The 23843-nt window shown below is 35.1% G+C and overlaps 4 protein-coding genes across 5 annotated transcripts in view; 3 read left to right on the forward strand and 1 right to left on the reverse strand.

Annotated features, from left to right (window-relative positions):
- Window positions 1-52: 52 nt before the first annotated feature.
- Window positions 53-3535, reverse strand: LOC117571672 (eukaryotic translation elongation factor 2-like). Of its 2 annotated transcripts, none has more exons than XM_034253911.2 (3): window positions 3262-3535; window positions 1945-2472; window positions 53-1880 (listed from the first exon to the last, which is right to left on the reverse strand). In XM_034253911.2, exons 1-3 carry the CDS (start codon window positions 3477-3479, stop codon window positions 92-94), a joined length of 2535 nt encoding a protein of 844 aa, XP_034109802.1. In that variant the 5' UTR covers window positions 3480-3535; the 3' UTR covers window positions 53-91. The 2 variants fall into 2 exon arrangements, with proteins under 2 accessions (XP_034109802.1, XP_051861913.1); XM_052005953.1 differs by lacking the exon at window positions 3262-3535 and adding an exon at window positions 2825-2860.
- A 4770-nt stretch (window positions 3536-8305) lies between these two features.
- On the forward strand, window positions 8306-8699 carry LOC117566780 (uncharacterized). The gene has a single exon (XM_034246323.2). The coding sequence runs from the start codon at window positions 8484-8486 to the stop codon at window positions 8637-8639; it is 156 nt and encodes a 51-aa protein (XP_034102214.1). The 5' UTR covers window positions 8306-8483; the 3' UTR covers window positions 8640-8699.
- A 5322-nt stretch (window positions 8700-14021) lies between these two features.
- Window positions 14022-14287, forward strand: LOC117568922 (uncharacterized). The gene has a single exon (XM_034249832.2). The coding sequence runs from the start codon at window positions 14057-14059 to the stop codon at window positions 14207-14209; it is 153 nt and encodes a 50-aa protein (XP_034105723.1). The 5' UTR covers window positions 14022-14056; the 3' UTR covers window positions 14210-14287.
- Window positions 14288-18718: 4431 nt separating this feature from the next.
- The window catches only part of LOC117570510 (neuropeptide CCHamide-2 receptor), a 33926-nt gene continuing 28801 nt past the window's right edge, over window positions 18719-23843 (forward strand). Inside the window, exon 1 of the mRNA XM_034252208.2 lies at window positions 18719-19069. The gene's annotated coding sequence lies outside the window, so the exon portion shown is untranslated. The remainder of the gene's footprint in view (window positions 19070-23843) is intronic.

The following is a 23843-nucleotide window of genomic DNA, read 5'->3' on the forward strand; positions in this document are numbered from 1 at the left end:
GTGTAATTTATTTCGCACAAAAGTTGTTAAATAACTACTGCTAACATATTCAATGAATGACAGCAGTTTAAAAAATATAAGTAAACATGGACTACAACTTGTCCAAATATTGCATAAGATCAGGATTGCCTAGCTTGAGAGCTTTACGCAAACGCGTCTCCTGTACAATCTGATACGGTTTGCTCTTGAAATCACAAGGATCGCCAGGTAGCAGCTGCCAGTGATCAAATACGCTTTGAGGAAATGCCTGTCCACGCGTATTCGTTCGTAGCTCGGCTGTGAAACCAAATGATTCGTTGACTGGCAGATAAGACTTTACCATAAACATGGGTGTGCCGGGTACCTGAGTTTCTTCAAAGACGTGACCACGTCGTTGACTGATCACGCGATGAATACCTCCAATGGCTGAATTGTGGCATTGTATCTCACACAGATAAATGGGCTCCAAGATGCGAGGACTCGCGGTGATTGTGGAGGCATAGAGACAACGCCTTGCGGCTGGAATGATCTGGCTACCACTGCGATGCACTGCATCGGCATGAACGGTCACATCGTGTATGTCAAAGCGAACTCCACGAAGATTTTCCTCGGCCAAGACGCCTTCTTTGGTGGCCCATTGGAACCCGGCCATCAGCGAATCTTTAATCTCGTGAAGGTATTGCACAGACTTGGTGCAGTCCACGATGATGTTGGGACCCGTTTCATCGGGGCCAAAGCACCAGATCTTACGGGCCTCGGTCACGTCATAATTGTACTTCTCGTTTAAGAATCGTCCGCGTTTCTTGATATCGTCGCGAGATGTAACGATACCACTGTCAATATCCTCGGGTAATCCTTCGGGCATAGGCTGGGCTTTCATGGTTAAACGATTGTGCTTATTGCGAGACTTGGACAGACACAATTGATTTGATTCCTGCGAAACGGTTTCTCGATAAGAAACCAACGGATCAGATGTTTTCAGTGCAATGCATGCATGATCTTCTTGCAAATCCTTAATGCAAATTTCCAAATGCAATTCACCGGCACCTGCAATGATATGCTCCCCAGATTCCTCAATAATGCACTGCACCATTGGATCAGATTTGGCGAGCCGCTTGAGACCAATTACAAGTCGAGGCATCTCCGCTGGATTTACGGGCTCAACGGCAACACGCACAACCGGCGACACTGAGAACTTCATGACCTTCATATTGTGTGCCTCCTTGAAGGTTGTGATTGTGCCCGTCTTGATCAGGAATTGATCGACGCCAACCAGACCGCAAATGTTGCCAGCCGGCACATCCCCAATGGCCTCTACCGAGCGACCCATCATCAGCACTGTTCGTTGGATCGCCTTTTCGTACAGATCCTCCTTCTTACCAGGCACATAGTTGGGTCCCATAATTCGGCATTTTTGACCCGTGCTAACCTTTCCCGCAAATACTCGACCAAAGGCATAAAATCGTCCCACATCGGTTGTCGGCACCATTTTCGATATGTACATCATTAGGGGACCATTGGCATCACAGTTTTTTATGGCAATCGCTGCTTCATCGTTCTGGGGACCCTCATAAAGCAGTTCCATGCGATACTTTTGCGCCGTCACTGGTGATGGCAAATGTATGGCAATCATTTGGAGTAGCGTTTCACCCGCTGGCAACCATTGCCTCATCACTGTCTTTAACAGCTCCTTCCCGGTAAAATTCTGTTCCTCTGCTTGAAGGCTTACACCAATCTTTTTTAGCAAAATGGGAATCTCGGTCGCTTTGAAATTCAGGATAGCATTGAACACCTTATAAATGGGGTCCAGGATGTACAGGCAAAATGAGCGCTTGTTCTCCAAATCCTTAGCACTTTTCCATTTTCGTGTCTTTGTGTTGAAGAAATTGTCGCCCCAAAGTCTAGATGAAATAAATAAATAATTGTAAAAGTATTTTGTATTGAGTTATCGAAGGGATCTCTTACCTCGTCATCAACTTTGCTACATCAATTTTAAATTTATTCGCATATAATTCGGCAAATTGTTTGAGAGTAAAAGCCCAACCATGAAGGCCTGAACCGAAGCCAACTGAACCTTTTGCGGCATCCACAGAGATGTCGCCCATTGGTCCATTTTCATCATTATATGTGGCAATGATGAGATTTACATTCTCTACAATACGCTGAAATGTTTGGTATAACTCCTCGCTCTCCAGCTGCAGTTCGAGTAGCGCCCGATCCATTTTATTCAAAAATAAAATGGGTCTAATGCGTTCCGCAATCGCCTGTCGTAGCACCGTCTCCGTTTGGACGCATACGCCGGAGACGCAGTCAACAACAACGATGGCTCCGTCGGTTACTCGCAGAGCAGCCGTCACCTCTGAGGAGAAATCCACATGACCAGGGGAGTCAATGAGATTGATCAGAAAACCTTTGGTGTTCTTTTCGCGCTGATCTGGTTGAGTGATGAAACACAAGTCCTTGCTATCAACTTCAAAGTACATTGTGATTGCTCTGCAAAAAACATTTCGAGAAGGTAGCAAAGTGTAAGATACTTAAATATATTTTAATTGTACTATTCATCTTCGAGTCGAAAAGAACTAATTGAGAGTTGAAAATCTATAATTCCTCTACCTACTAGAGCACACATGATCGTTGATGTATCTATCTGTCTGATTAAATTCTAAATTCTGACTTAGATTATAAGATATTTTTGTTATCTTTTCGGATTTTTAATCCTTTAAAATAATAAGCTGAGATATTTTGAGATGCTGCACTTTGTTGACCTCGTCAGTTTAATAATTCAATTTAAAATATAATATCATATCACTAAATTTCAAAAATTAAATATTTACTGATAATTTACCTGCTATCGTATTAACGATTAATATTTTTAACTGTGAGATACCCGCTGCCCATTTCGAGTAAAAGCAAAACAGTGTGATATTATTTTTTAAGAATACTAAATTAATAAACCGTAAAAAATACTAAAATATAGGAAAATCTATATTTGGTATTATATTCAAAATATACTATGGAATGCAAAATATACCAGATTGTCAGCCAAACCTAATAAGACCCGTAATATGTTGGCGTTTTTCCCTAAAGACAGACGGACAAACGGACATGGCTATAGCGTCTCGGCTGTTGACGTTGATTATGAATATATATATACATATATAGGGTCGGAGATGCCTCTTTCGGCCTGTTACATACATTTTGCTGGAGACACAATAAGTTATAAAATAATATATAAGAAGAGCTCACTCAACTTTATCTTTCTTATTTTTAGCATTCGCTTACGTTGATTTGATGGTAATGCAACGATCCTGCTCGTCTTTTCGGGTATCCGTGAATCTCATATTGCCCGCCTTGGCATTCGCTATGATGCCCGCCTTGGAAACGAGGGAATCAGTCAGCGTCGATTTGCCATGGTCAACATGGGCGATGACCGATATGTTGCGTATATTACGCCTCTGATCCATAAGGCCACGAATCTCGTCTAGAGAGAACTTTACCATTTTAATAATATTCTTTTGAGTTGCAAACAAGAAATTACTTTGCGCCTACATTTGACGCGCAATGAAGCAAATACTCACTTCGTGAACTCTATTTTCTTGCAGCGCTTATAAACACTTTTGATCTGTTAATTTCAACATAACGGTAAGAAACGCTTTAGCTTTTAACGTAAAGCTTTCACAATGCAGTTAAAGCTTTGTACCGCACTGATAAGCTTTTGTTGCGCGTCAATATGCTTGGTGAAATTGGGCAGCAAACAGTGTCGTAAAGAAAGAGGGACGGGAATATGTATATGGAACTGACTGAACTCTCTTTCAAATATTTATTGAAATGAATGTATCCAAATTAAATTTATTTCTTTTATGCGTACATGCCATGAGCTATTCTATTTAATTTTAAATACCTTTACAAAAAAATACTTGCCTATTCGCATTAGTCACAAATTCCAGCGCCATTAAATTAAATTAGCGAAGCTTAAACATATTGTTTTGATAAAGCTTTTTTCAATATTGATTAGAATCTTAAGTTGTAGTAAATAAAGCATGATTAATATATCGTCGATGGAAATACTTTGTACACTCGGTATGCAATGTGGGCTAGTGAGTGGTAACTTAACTGGGTAGAAGGAGTCATCTCAGACCCTATAAAGTATATATGTTCTTGATATTGCCTTGTCCGTCTATCCGTATGAAAAATTTTATCTCAGAGAGTATAGGAGATAGAGATATACATTTTTCCACAGCACATGTTTTTTGCCACGCCCATATCAGCCCCAAACTCTAAAAAAATCGAACAACAATCGTAATTTTGAAACAAAATCTAAAATTTTGTACAGACTGCAGTATTTATGATTCCTGAAAATTTGGTAGCGATTTGATAAAAATTTTAAAAGTTATTCAAGAAATTGTTTTGTATGAGGAAATATGCCAAACATAGCTTTTGATATATTTATGTATTTTTGCGGTGTATTTTCGGTATACTTTAAGAATAATACTGTTTTGATTTCATTCAAAATGGGTAGAAGGTATTTCAGAAATAAAAAAATAACAGACGTTTCGAGTGTTGACGCTGATCAAGAGTATCTATGCTTTATAGGGTCGCAGATTACTCCTTTTACATACATACATTCCATGGAGGCACAAAGTTATACAAATAATCGTATAATTAAAAAATGAGCAAGAATAGCGCATTGATACTGTGTTGCACCAACTTAAGTGAGTGTGTATTAAGTTTGAAAATGAGTTATGTTTAACATACATACATACATACATACTTATAATATATAGAAAACTATTTACAAATCTTTTGCCTATAATATGATTGTTATTCATATTTAAAGTAAGGTTTGGTGTACAGTTTTAATGAAACAATTTTTATACCCGCTACCCATAGGGTAGAAGGGTATTATAACTTTGTGCCGGCAGGAAATGTATGTAACAGGTAGAAGGAGGCATCTCCGACCCTATAAAGTATATATATATTCTTGATCAGCGTCAACAGCCGAGACGATATAGCCATGTCCGTCTGTCCGTCTGTGTGTCTGTCCGTCTGTCCGTATGAAACACTGGATCTCAGAGACTATAAGAGATAGAGCTATAATTTTTTTTCGACAGCATTTGCAATGTTTGCACGCAGATCAAGTTTGTTTCAAATTTTTGCCACGCCCACTTCCGCCCCCGCAAATCAAGAAAATCGAATAACAAGCGTATTCGTTCCGAATTTTGGTAAACACATTAATAACTATAGTATTTATGATTTCTGAAAATTTGGTTGCGATCAGATAAAAATTGTCGAAGTTATTAAAGAAATACTTTTGTATGGGGGAAAACGCCTACTTCCTAGGAGTCTTAGTTGCTTTGGCTGAAAATCTGGTATATTGTGCCGTCTAAGGTATATTTTGAATGGTGTACTATATCGATATACCAAATATACCATTTGGTATATATTTTTAATATTTTTTTTAGTATTTTCGGTATATTTTGAGAAAATACCGCAAAATATATTTCTTTTATTCAAAATGGGTAGCGGGTATCTCACAGTCGAGTACACTCGACTGTAGCTTTCTTACTTGTTTTTATTTGAGTTATAATCTGTTGTAAAGCAGTAGTAGAAAGTAGTTCATCTTACTATTTATTTTTAAACAATTCAAATTAAAGTAAGCAATACATTTTAGTTTTTGGCAGGTTGTCAAAATTTCGATGGAAATTAAAAGTTTTAAAGCTATACTTAAAACGCTAGATGCAATGAACAGCATTTCCAACTTTTTCTGAAAAAATTTACAAATATTTTATGTCCCAAGGGTAATTGCTGTAATTTATGGCATGGCTCCAAAAAAGGCTTTCAAAGTAAAAAAAAACAAAGACATTGATATTTGAAATTGTGACATTAAGATTGCTCGAAATGCAAAATTTGAAGCAGCATTGTTTGGAGTTATGTGCAATGTGTCATAGAATCATTCATGGTTCGTTGGCTTTATGAATTGGTTTTTCCAATTTTCAAGTAACGATATACCATATGTATTGAATACGCATTTTCTTGAGCTTTGAAATTGGAATCTTTTGTTGAACGAGTGAATCAGCGAATGAATGAAATTTGCACATTTCGGATGAGTAGACTGAGCGAACCCTTCTCAAAAGTATTCGCATTTGCATAATTTGGCTGCAGCAACTGTCGTCTGGCATTAACATTATTTGGCTTTTGTTGCCAGATTTGCGAGGCGAATGAATGCAGCGTCTCGTTTAGGTTACTCCCATCCGCAACATAGTAGCAAGTGGCAAGCGGCAAGCGGCAAGCGGCAATAAGCAACAACGCCCACATAGAGAATGGCTGCTTGTTTATGGGTTCAGTCAATGGGTTCGCTTTTTACGCATCCACTTGCATTATTCATGAGCGGGTTCGTGGCGCGTGTCCAATGCCAACCACACACACACATGCGCACACATGAGGTGTGTGCACTGCATGGATGAAAGTGCGGCGAGGGTCGAGCTGGAGTATCTTTTAAACTGCGTTGTGTCGCGACGCTTTGCTTCGTTTACATGACGCAGTTGTCAAGTAACAACAAGACCCACGCATCGTCTACTAGTGTAATGTTTATCAAGTTGAATCTTTATTTACATTTTAAGCAGTATGCAAATGCTCGTCCCGCCTTCCTTCCTTCCTTCCATTCGAGCTCCTCTCCCACGCTTTGTCGCTTGTACTATGGGCACTTCCGTTTCCGTCCACCAAAATTGCCATGGAATTGTTTACGCTTAACAAACTTGCGGATTCAGGCTAAAAACTTGTTAATTGCCAGTTGGCTGCCAGCCGAAAAGTTTACCTTGTAAATGATACTTGACAGTATTTTCTATTTGCCAATTTGAATTTTGTTTCCCGAGCGTTGGCAAAAACTTTTGTTCAAACACTTGTGACTTGGTTACATTTGCTTAAGTTCGATATTGTCTGAAGCTCTGCTTATTGTCAAATATCGAGCTTATGTGTATAGCATACTTTTCAGAGCTGGAATAAAGTTAACTGCTTCTCTTGTTGAGAGCGGATTCATTAATAAAAATTGGAATAATTATATTAGCTTTATTATTAAAAGTTACATTGCCTTTGGCAGCTGTTGCCTTTAATCAATATGCAGCTACTGTGGCCAATTTCCTGTTCCGCCTGATTGACAGGCGCTCAGTGAGGCGTGGCGCCAAATATTAAACAAGGCAAGGCCAAAATGAAAACGAAAGCCAAAGCCAAAGCCAAAGACAAAGACAAGGCTAAACCGAAGGCAAAGTCAAAGCGAAAAGGTTCCACAATTGATTGGTTAGCAATGAAATCGGTGAAGCATTGCGTAAAATTAACCAGCTAATTTGGCATTAATTCTTATTACTAATTATTTATTTAACAACGTGCAATTAGCACGAAAGCCACTTCGTTGTGGATAACGCACCACCAATTAAATTCCCATTGTATACTTTTAGGCGCCTCTGAAAATAATTCGTGCATGGAGACTAATGACACTGGCTGAAAACTGACCTAAATTTGATAAACGAATATTGATGAGACAAAAAATTATTATGAATCCAAGTAAGGGAGAAGCATATCTATTTAAAAAACAATATATAATATATAATTTTTGTTTCTTAAAACACTTTATTCGAAAAATATGCATATTATTATAAAATTGTATGCTATATAAAAACGTAAACTAATTTATGAAAATTATTATATATAATATATTCGTAAGCACTATAAATAATCATTTTAATTGATTCGACTGTTAGGTGTTTGCTTCATCACTCAATCCAATCATGAAATTCAGCTAATGTCCTTAGACCAAAACCACACCATCATCATCATAATCAACGTAGTGTGCAGTGAACTCAGAGCCCATAATTCAATTAGGTCCAACACATTTTATCTGAAATGGAATATCAAATTTTAGACAATTGGCATTGGCGCAAAATTCTAAAGCGATTAGTTACACACGTACACCCACACACACACACACACACACAGACAAACTCTCAAACTCACACACAAATTGGCAGATAGAGGGAACCAATTACGCAAATGTCGCCGGGCAAACTCATCTCATTTTGAATGAAAATTTGTAAATTTGCTAAATGCAGTAAATAAAATTTACGCAAATTATCTGCGCTCTTCTGTGCATAATTGACTTTTGTCACAAATTAACTTACTTATGTACTTAGTTTTACTTAGTCAACCATTGAGTATTATTTTCCTAAGGTCGCTGCTGTTGTCAACATATTTAATAAAGACTGGACTGTGTTTATAATGTTTTGTCTTAAATTGCACTAAAAACTAGGCTAGTCTAATATTTAATGTAATTCGAGATAAGCAGGTCAAAGACACTGCAAGTCATCTGTCCGGCCAATTGACAATTGTGCAAATACTTTTAGCTCACTGTTGCCTATAAAAAGCATGTGACCCAATGCATACATTATTATTACGCACTTCGGAGTACTTTGCAATTGACTATTAAGTGTTTTAATTAATCATTTTAATTCATCATGAATTTATTGTCGTTGTGGTTCCACCTGCTGCTGATTTCCATGGTGCTGCTCCTGATTGCTCCTGCTGCCGAGTCAACTTTTCTCTTGTTTGCTTGTATCTTCCGACTGTCGATCTGTCCGTTCCGTACAACAACAGTAGCGAGTAGTGGTTAAAATTAATGGCAATTTAACGATGACAAATTTTGAAATATTCTACAAGAAACACATGACTTTTCTAATTTTGTAAAACATAACAAAATTCTTATATTCTTTTCTGTAACTACTTATAATCAAGCAATGGAATTAAATCCAAAGTTCTGTAATAAAATGAATCAGTCTATTACGAAAAATTACAATGCTTTCCTATTTTTCTTTAGAGAATATTCAGAATTCAATAAACTAAAGTTGCAAGCCAAAAAACTCTTGCTTATTTCAAGTTTTAGGTAAAAATACTCTTGGTTGTCCTTTAAAATTTAAAATTGTTTATGGAGTAAGAATTTCTGCCTCTCAGTTTTAAATGTACTTACGGACAGGCCTTTTCAGATAACTGATTATATCTTTTGCTTTGTGCAAGCAATTTAAAAAAAAAAACATTTCTTTTGTGTGCACAAATTGTAATTGGTTAATTTGCAGAGCCCTTGAATCTATTTTTAGCGAAGAAATGGATTGAAAAGTGAAACCCTATTGAGGTCTATGAAAAGCTAACACCTTAAGTGTGATTGAATGCTGTGAATGGTTGTATAAATATAAAGACGAATGCTTTTAACATTCAGCAAAGTGACTCTTAATTGCCATTGAAGTGTCGGTAGCAAGTGGCAAGACCGAGAGTGAATAATATTCGAATGGGGTGTTGAATGTGGTGTTAAAGTTAAGTCAAGTCAAATAGAAGTCTTTCTGCTTGGCTGAATGCTCGAGTTCATTTCAAGTCGATGGAAAAGTTTGTCATTAGTTATTTGCACTAATTAAGTGCAAAGCGCATTAAAGCCAACTCAATGTGCAAAGCTTCGGCTACGTGCCATGATTATGTAATTTCAGAATACTTGGGGTACCACACAGAGACACCCACACAAGGAGCGAGGTACGAACCCGAACCTGATACTGAACCGATGAGCAATGGCCACATTAATGAAAGCTTCTGCTCGTAGAGTTTGCTGTTGTTTATGCTGTTGTTTAGGCAGAAGGCAAATGACAATGTCATATAGAATTACCCATTACTCAATTCAGCTTTGCTCAGCGCGACTAGCTTAACAGAACTTAACTTGACGCCACCTTAACTGTTCTCTCTAACTCCGTTTAGGCCTTTTTCAAATCAATCCCTGTCTAAGAAAGATTTGAAACTTTTTTCTGGAAACTTAATAGCATCAACAAAAATGTCACATTAACCTTTCTGTCGATATAAATAGTCAGGCAATTCGCTTTTAATAAATTTAATTTGCGAATCGATTTTATAGCCACTTTTTCACTAAGCATTTTGCCTTTGTATAGATGATGTGCATCCGCCGTAATTGTTTAAATAATACGAAAAGATTCTAATTGGGATGGCTCTTGAATGTTTTTACCCCAAAAATATTTCGCAATATTGATGCCTGAAAAAACATTTGGGTATATTTCCCATATGCCAGAGGCGTAGCTCTTTTGCCTCAAATGAAGGCCCACTGGAATGTGGAGACGAACCCAATCAGTAAATGAAATTTGTGGAATACTCAGAGAATTGCGAAGGTCGAAAATTGTGGAGCTGAGGGGACGGCATCTATGCAAATAAAGCTATTTAGAGTTGGACTCCAAAAATTAACATTTCATCAGCAGCAGCAGCAAATTTTTTTCAATTTCACAACCATTGGCAAATGTATCAAAGGGCCTTGGGCTATAACAGGAAAGGAAGACGTATTTGTTGTCTTGTGTGTTGTTTTCGTATGTGGGTGGAAAACATTCGCAGAGAAATGCGTTTGCATTTGGGGGAAGGTATTTATTTTTGCTCTTTAAACTTTTCAATTTGAATAGTTTTTGCGTTCCCCAAAAAAGAAGAAAAAAAAATTTATTTTACATTTTGAACATTTTTGCAAATTTCTAATGTGAATTATTTCTGCTAAATTACTCAAAACAACTACATTATAAAAAGCGCATGATATAAACATAAAATTCTTAAATAAAATCGATGACTGTGCTGAAATGAAAATCAATAAATAATTCGAAGTCATTTGGCAAAACGAAATTGGCTATTAAATGTTGACAAATGTTATAGCAAGAAAACGTATACAAAATTCCCAATAAAAAGACTTGTAAGTTTTCAATTGGTTGCAACGGACAGACAATTGCAAGTTATACAAATCAATTGCCATTTAATTAGCCGATTCGAAAGCCAAACAAAAATGTCGACTGACTGTAATTGCACGACATTTTCTGACTGGGACCGAGACAAAGCAGCAGCTAGGTGGGAGAAAGAAAGCGAATAGCTTGTAAATGGCAAACAGCCAGTTAAAGCTCAAGCTCTCTGAAGTAAGCATCTTTTGTTGCATACTTATGGGCGGACAAATAGAAATGGAAATTCTACCTTTACCTAAGATGCTTATTTTTAAACAATTTAGTCTTAAGAGCTTACAACATGCTTCAATGTTGAAATTTAAACGCCAACACAAAAATGTAAAATTGTACAAAATAAGTTAGGGTTGTAGAGCAGCTTTCAAAAATAACACAAAAAGGTTGAATTATAAATACTTTGAATTAATAATGTTATATGAAACGTTATATTGTTTTTGGTACTATGAATTAATAATTTGGAAATTCACATTCCCAAGGAATTGAGTTTATGCTTCTCAATCTGATTTTTGCCCACAGATTTTCAAGCAATCGGTAACAAACATAAATGATTTATTATTCCTTACTCATCAATAGTCTCACAAAACAGCAACACCAATAAATATAATAGTAATATAGTATACCAATCTATACAAAAATTGATACATGAAGAAGAACTTAATAAGTCATTTACTATATATCACAATTTTCAGTTTTCTTCGACGCTCTGTATAATCAAGCATTGCAAAAACCTTATCCAATTATCAATGAATTCACCGAATTTTTGCCCGATGTTTTCAGTCATTCAGTACCAAACAAAAATAATATATTAGTCCTTACAACACAGTAACCCAAATAAATATGCCAGCAATACGTCAAACTAAACTAAAATAGGTGAATAAATATACCTTAAAATGTCAGCGATGTTGAAATATACAATGAGGAACTTAATAAATCATTCACATTACCATTTCCAAGTCAATGAATTCTTAATGAATCGGATTCATTCAGTAACAAACATAAATTATCTATTTTTTCCTACAATGTAATAACTTTACAATAAACCAACACAAATAAATATAGTGCCAATATACCAATACAAAAGAAAATTGGTATAAAACAAGTAAGTAAGAAAGTTACAGTCGAGCACACTCGGACTGTGAGATACCCGCTACCCATTTTTAATAAAGGCAAAATATTGCGGAATCATTTTGAAAATATACCGAAAATACTTAAAAAAATACTAAAAATATACCAAATGGTATGTTTGGTATATCAATATAGTACCGCATTCAAAATATACCATAGACGGCTCAATATACCAGATTGTCAGCCAAAGTAACTAAGACCCTTATAAGTAGGCGTTTTTGCCCATACAAAAGTATTTCTTTTATAACTTCGACAATTTTTATCTGATCGTAACCAGGAATCATAACTAATATAGTTATTATTATATATACCAAAATTTGCAACTCTAGCTTTAAAATTACGCTTGTTATTCGATTTTTTCATTTGCGGGGGCGGAAGTGGGCGTGGCAAAAATTTGAAACAAACTTGATCTGCGTGCAAACATAACAAATGCTGTCGAAAAAAAATTATAGCTCTATCTCTTATAGTCTCTTAGATCTAGGTGTTCATACGGACAGACGGACAGACACACAGACGGACAGACGGACATGGCTAGATCGTCTCGGCTGTTGACGCTGATCATGAATATATATACTTTATAGGGTCGGAGATGCCTCCTTTTACCTGTTACATACATTTCCTGTCGGCACAAAGTTATAATACCCTTCTACCCTATGGGTAGCGGGTATAAACATACCATTACATTCTAGTGATGCCAAGCCGAGTAAATTTTCACTATAAGGTTTGTTATCGAATAACTGCCAGACGACCTGAAACAAATATAAAGGATACATTATTATTAGAAATTGAGAAGTTAAGTTTTTGAAATTGAATGTTCAAATTAAACTATGTAATTAATGACATCAACTTTAGTTTAGCGTGGAAATAAAGTTTCATCTGCCTGCTGCGGGGTTAGAGGTCACTGTGTGCGTGGCACGTGCTCGATTCAGCACTTTTAGTGACAATAAAAGCCCGCAAGCAAATCCCATTCGATGTTCAACAAATTGTTAGTATCAAAAGGTGTAAAAATCCAATTTATATTTACTATACAAGAGCAGAGGAGTCGCCGTCATTCGGCGTCGTGTCGTCGTCTGTTTCAACTCATTGCATGCTTAGCGGCGTCACAAAGTTGCCGTCAAACTTTTTGTAGACTTTAAAATGTGTTTTTTTTTTTGTCGAGAGGGGGTGTGAGGAGGGAATGAAGTAGCAGTAGAAGAAGGGAAGGGGAGTCATACATGTGGGCAAACAACTCGTTTCCTCTACTGCTGACAATCTTCCGCCCCGCTTCCCCAGCTCATCACTTGTATGAAGTTTGTTTAGATTGTCTACAATGTAATGTTACGTATACGTTATCGCACACATTTGCACAACGCAAATTGCAAACAGACGGCAAATTAATTAAATATCACTCATACGTCAGGTGGTACGTTGATGCTTTTCCTGCTTCTAGGATTGCTCTTGATGAAAGGATGAATTGTTTATCAGGACATGACTCGTCACTACTAGTATCCCAGGCCACATACAACGACTTGCGGGCGATTCGCTCGAATATTTAATCTGCATGTTGCATGCCACAATGACCATGCCACGTGGGCAGAACAACCAAAAATAGTCGTACGGCGTAGGCACGCGATTACAGCTAAATGATTTTATGTAAATTTACAGCAGACTAGATTTTTCGGCTGTCTGGCTGATACAAAGAGACAAAAGTCTTTAAGTGAGAGTTCTAAAGATGCTTTTAATGTAGATTCAATTTCATCCAAAATCCAAATTTGTTTCGAGGCTCAGTATAAACAAGAATTGGAAAAAACATTATCCAAAAGATTTCTTCAACTGAAGTTAGGACCCATTTGCAGTTGGTGTCGTTTGCCATACTTCTGAAATAATTTTTGTTAAACTGATTCACTCCAAAACTTCGTGTCTACTTTTTGAAAGAGCGTTCCCCTTTATGATCTTTTACTGCATAATAAACATACATATCATTACACAACTTTGTTTAATCGATCATCGCAGTATTATTGAAAAAATAAATGACGCGTGCAGTTTAATTGATACCAAATGTTCAAATATTTGCACATTCACTTCTCTTCGATATTTGATATAAAAAGGGGTGAGTGAGATCGTTGAATTCAGTTTAAATCCGAACTCGATTGAATTCAACATAAAAAATGCTGTCTACAAATTTCTTCTTCTACTTGTTGGTGATTGCAATGCTGCTGGTCTTCACAGCACCTGCAGCTGAGGGAACCTTCTTCCTCATCGCTTGCTTGTTGCGATCACCGCTGTGTCCATTCCGTACAACGACTCCTGCATCAGCCTAATACACCTAATACACTCGGATTAATTGGTTTCATATTGTGCATAAAAAAATAAAAATGAGTATATAAGTTTGCATTGAATATCTGTGAGTTTTATTGCCGAGCAACTATATAATCTTTTTGGCGATATTACGTCAAATACTTAATAAGGAGAACCTAGTTTTACCCTCAAGTTTATTCAAGAGAACTTCTTCTGAAGCACATAATTTAAAGAGAGAAAGAGAAAGAGAGAGAGAGAGAGACAGAGACAGAGACAGAGGGAGAGAGAGAAGGGAAGGGAAAAAACAATAGATTCTTTTAACCATTTCTAATTTGATTAAATCGAATACTGTTTTAGAGAAAATCATTTTAAGCGACTATTGCTTGCTTTATGCATGGAGAAATAAATATGAAAACATTCTTAGTACCTTCTTTATTAAAACGAATGAAGTAATATTGCATCCGATTGTTAATTGAACAACTTTCAAGTTTATTATGCCATTCATTTTATATAAATGGTTTGGAAAGTTAGAATACTTCTAAATGGATGGCTACAACAGTGCTTAAACATGTTATAAGAATTGATTATGTAGTCAGACTCTTTTATAATTTTCTTCATTAAATTAAACGCGTTTCAAGTAATTGTTTAAGAGTATAACCTGATTAATTTTTACATACTTCATTATAAATTTACTTAGTTTGAATTTATTTGTTTTATAGCTAAAGTATTAATAAAATTAAGTATAAGCCGCATGCATTTTGTTTAAACCCTTTTTGGGCATGTTTTCTGCTATTGAACGCAGATGCTGTTGGATCATTGAAATTATTTTGAGTAATTTTGTTTTACTTTTAATGTTTCGTGTATTTCGTAATATGATTTGATCCTTTCTAATTTTGTAAAATGTGAGGAAATTAAACAGATTCGAATATACATATAAATATAAAACTGAGAAAGTAATGGTATTACTATTTAAACAATTGCCGAGCATTTTCTCTTATATCATAAATGTAAATAAGCGGCACAGTGGAGTCTAAGGGTGTTTGTAATTAAATATTTGCTTGGAATTCTATCATTGGCAATGCTCTTCTGCGAAATTCCTCGCTCTCAGCTCTACAATTTAGATAGCTTATTCGATAAAAGTGCTTAAATTGTTTATATGTGTTTTAAATGTATAAAAAACCCTTTAACCATTTTATATCGTTAGAGGGTATAAAGATATATAAAAAGGGCACTGAACAAATTAGATTCTCAGTTTAAACTCATCGTATATCGTGAACAGTTACTTTCCTAATGTCATCAAAATTTTTCTTGTTCTTAGCATTGTCAGCCATATTAATGGTCGACGGTGAATTGTCGAGCCTTACAGTATTACGCTTCATCATTGAGAATAAAAAAATATCACTAATTGGCCAGAAATAATGTGCGCGTTACGTTAACCTCCATGTCCAAGAGTGTTCATCCCACGGCGTCCATATCGCAGAGATGATGCTTTAAACAGCACAGAATTCCCAGGAACGACAGCCTCTTTACGAAATAACACAAAATGGCGGTGAAAGTGCTATTGATCCGTGGATGTCGATGTTAAAAGAGTTTATCAAATTATTGTTATTTGTATTTTGAGCTGCATATAATAATGAATATGAATTCGTTTTAAATTTATTTTTAAACTTATTTACGAGAATATTAATACCAAAAAAAACTATTTTCATTATATAATTTTCTTTATTATTTGCTATTTCCAAAATATATGTTATATAGTACCCCTCTGACGCCTTAAAGTGTATAATTTGTACTTGGTTGGATTTTGTCATGTTACAATATTTGTGCTGCTTGCAGATCAAGCACGTTTTAGAATATATAATACTTTCATGACATCCAAATTCATAAAAGTAAATTCTGGTCGTTCCAATTCCAGATTGGGTGTTTTACTCTTCAGTTGGTTGAGTTTATAATTATAAATGATTCTCTAATTCTGCAATTTCTTACTCAAAATTCTGGCGCTGACTTTGACTTTTATTTGTGTTGTTTTGTCGAAGCTCTTTTTAATCGATTATTATAATTGAGAGTAAATATTTTATAGACTTCAAACCAAGTGTGCAAGATCATAACCATTGACAATATATTTGTCTTTAAAAACTCGATTTAATTTTTAAAGTCGACTGTTTATTATCTGTTATATAGAGGTTTAATATTAATATGCACTTTGAGAAGCCACGAATTGAATAAAGAAAAAATGTTTATTTTAATCAATTTAATTTTTCTAATAAATTCTAGATTAAATATATTATATTATAAACATATTATCTTAATCATTTTATCAATCAATTTTTTGCGAATATTATTATTTTTCATTTTATCACATTTTTCTTTACGAATACATCCTTTCAGCTTTCTCCGTAGTAATTTGGCGTATTATTGCACAGTTTTCCGCATTTCGGTTTATGTAGCAATCCCAAAATGAAATGATCAATTCAAGTATATATGTATGTTCTTGATCGGCATCAGCAGCTGATATGACATAGCCATGTCCGTATATCTATCTGTCCAAAGAGATTTAAAGAGATACAGATATCATTTTTTTTAAAGCACTTGTGTTGTTTTTACAAAAATCGAATAACAAGTGTTACAATAATATTTAAAATATTAGTTCTTGAAAATTTACGATCAGATAGAAAATATCGAGCACTGTAGCTTTCTTACATATTTTTTGTTAGGTAAGTTCTGCGGAAATGCTTTTTATATTAAGGAAAATAAGTTGTTATAGACCCTAAGAGTTTATAAAGTACATGCTCTAGATCTCAGAGACAACAAAAGTTATATGAACTAAACTTGGTGTCAATACAAGTTGGCTCAACGAGGATCAAGAAAAAAATTTAATTTATTTATTTGTCCAACATTATATGAAATTCATATTACAACTACTTTTTTATATCTATATTTCACCGTCATGAATACTCGAACGTAGCTCTCAGATTGGGTTTGTCCTTAACATATTTTACATTTACTAATTTTTAGAAGTTTTTAACTTAGAATCTTATAATTTAATAATTCATTTATTTTTTGAATATAAAATTATTCTTTGTCTGGATTACATTGCAGATATAAATAGGTCGAAGTATCCTTTTTGACTTTTATTTACCACTTTGAATGCTACCACCTAGAGTACCATTAATACGAAAACTGTCAGCTAAGGGCACTTCAGTGGTGGACCGGTATGGTAGGCATTGTGTAAAATTGAAAAAATTGGGATTCCATAAACACATCACTTGCAAAAAATTAGATCCTTCTGATTTAGGTGCATTGTTGACCATTATTATGGCCACAAATGCTAAATAGATGAAAAACTTCAGAGACATTTTACAAGTGACTGATCGCAGTGAATGGCGCGTTGAAAATGAGTCTTTTCTCTCTCTACGGATTACAGCCTATTTATATCTTCAGCAATATACGCAGTACTTAAATGTGTCTATCAATTTACTCACAAAACAAAGAAACTATATTCAACAACTATAAATTAAACAAGTTATTGCCATAAGTCTATATAAATATCATTAGATAACAAAGCTTTTTCAATGGCCTTTCTATTTTCCTATTTTGAAGCTTCAGCAAGTTGTAGACTGACAAACAATAATGTCTCATTTGTTATATTTTCAAAAAATATAGTTATTGTATAATGGAAAATTACATTTTTTAATAGAATCTAGACAAGTTTGAGTGGCTTGGTTATGTTTTTTAAGTAAGAATATTTTATTTTTTAGAGTTTTTTTTACAAATACAATAAAAGATCCTTATATAAAAAGTGTTTAGAATATAATAATTTGATTAATTGGAATATCTCAATACGAATGTGATTTGATTGCGATTTATTCTTTTCCCTTAAGCAATATAAGATTTTGACGGAGTGCAAAAATTCCATATTAATTATCTTATGAAGATTGAAATTTGTTCACTTTGAGATACTTACATATTTGTTAATTATTAAACATGTCAAGCATTTTAATGGCTTAAGAGGTGGAACACGTGCCAGTTTTCCAAGGAAAGTTAATGAAATGTGCTGACTTATTGCTTGACTCCATTTCGAGCTGGGAAACCACAAAGACTTTGTTGTGGTTACCAGTGTCTTAATGCTTCGAGGCGGAGGAAATTTAAAAGCAGCTTGAAACCCGCTAAAAATATGGGAAATATTTATAGAATTATTTGAGCAGCTGTGAACAATTTGTGTCAGTCGCAGAATATCATGAATGAAATTCCGCTCAATGGTATTAAGGCAACAGTTGTCCACACCCACACACACACACACACACACACACATACGAAAGACGAATACAGCATCCACATAACGAAATGAATAGATTCCACAAATAGCGAAGAGACTGCGCAGTTCAAACGTCCGCACATGGTGGCTTCCATTTGGCGTTCATTGTGGATGGCATCTTTTGGCGCGTTTTTGCCAGCCGCAATCAGTCAGATTGGCTGTGGATGGCATTTGGCTTGAATGCTGCTTGCTTTCGCTTCGTCAATTTAGTCCTGTGAACGGATTCGCCCGAAGCGGTCGTTGGTCGTCCGGAGACTGATCAAGCGGAAACAGAAGTTTTAAAAAATTCACTAAGAATATTTGGAAATTTTCCTGAAAATAATTGAAATTGAAAAGCGTGCCAAAAAATAAACGAAATAAATATATATACATCAAATATTTGGGGCGACGCGAATTGTGCCAAGTTTGTTTACGTCTCGGTTCGGGACAAGTGTTTAAAATAGAAAAACCGACATGAAATATTGAAGAACTATTACTTTGAGCAGTGCGAGTATTGAACTGTTGGCTGTTTATTTTTGCATCATTTGCAGGCATCTGTGGAAAAGTTGTTTGGCTGTGCTGCGAACTTGTAAGTTGAAAAGTGTTTTCCACTCACTCAACTCAAATGCCAGTGGGTTGCTAAGACCATAAATCAACAGAGCGTTCGATCGGGCAACTTTATCAAAATGTTCCTGCAAATATTTGTCTGTTTGCTTAGCCAGGCTTAAATCATTACCCATCTGTCTCGAATACTTTTTTTTTATGTCTGACCTTACTGACAGACTTCTCTGCTCGGACTGCAAATTTTAGATGTCATTAATTTTTTTTGTGAAGTCTCACAATGTTTTGGTCCGCTGAAAGCGGCAACAAAGTGTTGAATTTATTACTTGGAATTGATTTGTTCAGCGAAAAAATGCTTCATGGGCTATAAAAGATTTTCAACAATAAAGTGCATTAACACAATCTTCTTTTTTATCTATAAGTATTGAGTATCAATTTAAAAAGTATGTTAATTTAAATTAAAAATATTTATTTCACTTTGAGAAATAGTTTCTAAAATTTTTATATTTTTCATTTTTTTTATTTAAAACACTTTATTTAATTTAAAGGATCTTATAAATATAATCTGCTTTTTATTTAAAAGTAATTTAATTTAATAACTTTAATTTTAATTAAAAATATTTTGTTTCACATTAAAAAATCTTTTCTGAAACTATTTATTTTTCACATTTTTTGTTTAACTTAAAATGAAACTAATCAAATTTGAGGTTTAACATTGAATTAGTTTAATTTTTGACATCCTTATTTTCAAATTAATAAAAATTACTTATTTTATTGTAACTAAAAGACTTTAACACAAAATTATTATTTTCAAGCCCAAAAATACTATTCTGATTTAGAGTGACTTTTGATAGGTTCTATTAATAGAAAGTTGTCCATCTATCAGATATTTAATTACTTAAATATATTTGTAAAGGCCTAATTGAACTTTTGTTCAAATTAAATTACAAAGCGAGTTGAACTTAAGATTTGGTACAAATCTGATAGCGAGTTGCGTTCAGTGTTTTCTGTTTGTGACTGACATCAAGTTAATGAAATTTGTGGCATCTTTTTATGAGATAAACGCAAAGAAACTTCCGATTTCACAAATGTTGTGTAAACGGTGGGCAAGAGAACCGCAGAGAGATAAACAAACAAGCAAAATAATATAATTAAAAGGATTGCAATAGTTCAAAACTAAGCGAGTGGTCGAAGCAGGCAATAAACCCAGTTCTCTGCTCAGTTCACCAACACGCCTCAAAATAAACGCCTGCCTGGGGATCAATCAGAATCAAGGCAATTTTGGTGGTAAATGACAAGCTATTTGGCGCTGCTCTGCTTAAAATTAGCATAAGCCAATCAGTCTAACAGTCAACAGTCAACACAGAGTGTTTCTATCGGACCGTCAGCCGTGTGTCAACCCTTGCAGCACGCACCAAGTTCACACAGTTCAAGCCAAAATCAGTTGACGTTAATTAGCGTTCGCAATCACTGACAAGCCCAGAGCTCTACAGAGCATCATTTGCTCAACATCCATTTACCTGCCCTTTGTGGCAACCAAAATTTGGCGTAATTAATGTTTCCCTTCTTGTACTAAGCGTTCTTTTTTTTTGTTTTATAATTGTTTTCCCTTTTTTGTTGTTGAGTGCGTGGCAGTGGAAATTATCACGCATACGCCGGGTTGCAGCCTTTCTAAATTTTGATGACTAAAGTTGGCAACGTTTGCTTTGTCTTCCACATGATTACCCTAGACAAATATTGTAGACTTGGCTCTGGGGCACACTCGTTGGCTGATTGGTTGCCTCTTTCACATGCTGCTGCTGCTGCTGCCACAAAAGTTTTTGCGGTTAATAAAATTGACGCAGCACACATGGCGTATACGTAACGTCGTAATATGCCCATAGGGTCATATTTATATTTCGTGTGCGCTTGACAATCATTTGATTATTTTTCCGCGCTTTGTTGGAGTATTAAAACTGCGGCATAATACTCAAACACACACACATATACATAATACACGTGTGAATGTCTCTATTCATATTTGGGCAAAATATTTTGTGGTCATAAATGAGCTTAATGGCAAATACAAATTGTTTGCAGGCTTTTCAAACTTTAATAGACGAGGATTTTACAGCATTTTCATTGTCCCTTACAGTTTATGTAAATTTACACTCATTTTTATGGTAACTGATTTGCATCTGCTCGCCCGACAGATGGGAGGATATCAATAATATTGTTTTTATAAGATATTTAATCAAATTTTAAACTCAATTCCGAGGTTCGAATTGAGTTGTATAAAGAGGATAATATGGAATCACATTGAACTTATAAAGTAGGAATCTTTCAAGCTTAACAAAGAACAACATTTTTTAAATTGCTAAACTTGTCTTTGATATTCCTGCAAACAATATTGTTGAATGTTGAAGACCTATATTAAGTGGTATAGATTTTTAATGACAGTTCAATAATTATTTCAAATCAAGTTTATAGTCAAATTAATAAACAAAAAACAGCTGGATAGCATTTATATACATATATTTTAATAGCACGATAAATAAAAATGTTAGGCAAATTTGGAATTTCTAGTAAGTAAATTTACTTACTTATTAAAACTAAAAATATAATAGAATCACATAGTCAGTGTGCGTACTTGTGAATATAAAAGAACTATTAAAGTGTAAAACATATTTTTAAAAATTTCAGCATCCTTAGAATCGCATGCTGTAAGCCAACATGACTTTCGACTTCAATAGAGATGCCATACGTATTCGCAATTGTGGTCATAAGACAGACACACGCACATAAACGAATACTTATGTATATGTGTTTACTCACACACACACACACACACACACATTTAAGTCTGTTTAAGAACTTTTAAAGCGGCTTGAAATGTCAAAAAAGAGAGCGAAAACTTTTTATGTTTTCTCGTTTTGCCACTTGGCCATATGTCAGCCCTCGTCGTTGAGGCTGATGGCTCACTTTTGGAGAGGCTGACCATTTAAAAGCAATATATCCAAGTCTGAAAATTTCCATGGCAACTTTTGCGACATTTTCGGGAGAGGTGCTGCGGCGTGTGGTGAGAATCGGGAATGAGAAGTGAAAGTAAAATAAATAAATAAAAATTGCTTGTAGCTTCAATTGAATTAATAATGGCAGCCGCCACGCGGGAAAAACTTTTTGCTTAGATGTTTGCTCATATAATTTCCGTGCTGGTATTTTTATGGCAGGCAAGAGGGACATGGTGACATGGTCGAGAAGTGGAGAGGAAGCGGGTGTGGGAGTGGGACGAAGTATGTTTGGTGGTGCATTCCTGTTGGACATGTTCGCATTTTAATTGCCAACAAATGTGTCGTCAGGCAGGCGTCTCTTTAATCTATGGCTGCCATAATTTATGTTCATATTTGCCAGCATTTTCTTTTGTGCTTTTATTTTTGGAAAATTCCCATTCCTGCCTTGCGGGCAGGTAATAATATATTGCATTTCATTTGGCCAGACTGGCGAGTTGTCAATAGGCTGGCCAAATTGATATTTATGTGCTTTGACGACTTTGTCGCCTTTCAATACCCTGCAAGAAAGTGCACGGAACATTAAGGTAGTTTGCCTGCATAGTAAAAAGTTTTTGGTCTGGGAATTGATTTGCTCAATACAAAGAAGAGTTGCTTTAAAAATATAATTTCTTTTATGTTTTTGTGACTAGAACTAAGCTTAGATAGAATCCAATATTACACACAAGGTTTCGAAATGGGCAGAATTTAGTTGGTGTTAGTGCTTAATAGATTATTAGCACATTTCAATTTATATGTATACATTTTTTAGTAGGGTATCAACTAGCAGTTATTTCAGTAAATGAAACATTTTTTTGTTTCATAGAGACGTTAAGTTAAAGGTTCGTTTGATTTATGTACAACTAGGGCTTTTAATGCTGGCATGCTCAATCTTCGGCTTCTTCAGGCTCTAAGTCCCATTGTGACAGTTATTTTCTCCTAGTTGATTCGGGATTTATGCTGTGATTTGGTCACAATTTCTTAAGCTCTTTATTCAACTCACTTACAACATTGTTGGCGTCCATTGAAGTTTAAAGTTTATCCTCATTTGAATTTTTATTGTGCTTTTGTGGAACTTCTGGTTTCCGGCATTGTTGTTCGTTGTTCGCTGTTTGCCTGTGCTCAATATGAATTTCCCATTATAATTTCCGCTTCATTCAATTTTTCGAAGCATCTTCTACTCGTTTATCCATTGTCAACTGCAGCTCTCTTGTGTGCTCACTACTGCTCTCTTTTATTCTCATTAATGTGTCACTTACAGTCAATGTTTACTAGTGAAATTTTCTTATTAAAGCGCTTGACATCACATTTAATGGGATTTTTTCAATGACGTCGCCCTTTAAAGCACTCAAATTAATTCGTCATATTAAACTGATGAATGAATGCTGTTGCCCATTATTAATGACCATCCATTAAAGATTCAGGCTCAAACGCTGGCTAAATTGCTCAATTATGCCTTGGGCTGCCTCTCCGCTGGACTCTCGTATTGCTCTCGTCAGTTAATCAGCTGATTGCATAACAGGGGGGCAAGAAATAATGCAAAGCACATTATGAATATGGAGCAGCTGGGGCTGGAGCTGGACTCTGATTAACAAGCAAGGTCTATTTGTGTATCTCAACGAATGTTAATACGGTAATAGTATCTGCTACGGATGGATTGTTTTATGGGGATGATAAATTGTCAAGAATTTAATCATTAATGAAACCTATTTTAACATAAATTCCATGTAATGAAATGAAAAAGGACATGAATTGTTATATTTTATTTTCATAAAT

The sequence above is a fragment of the Drosophila albomicans genome, chromosome 3, assembly GCF_009650485.2.
Source record: "Drosophila albomicans strain 15112-1751.03 chromosome 3, ASM965048v2, whole genome shotgun sequence".
NCBI lineage: Eukaryota > Metazoa > Arthropoda > Insecta > Diptera > Drosophilidae > Drosophila > Drosophila albomicans.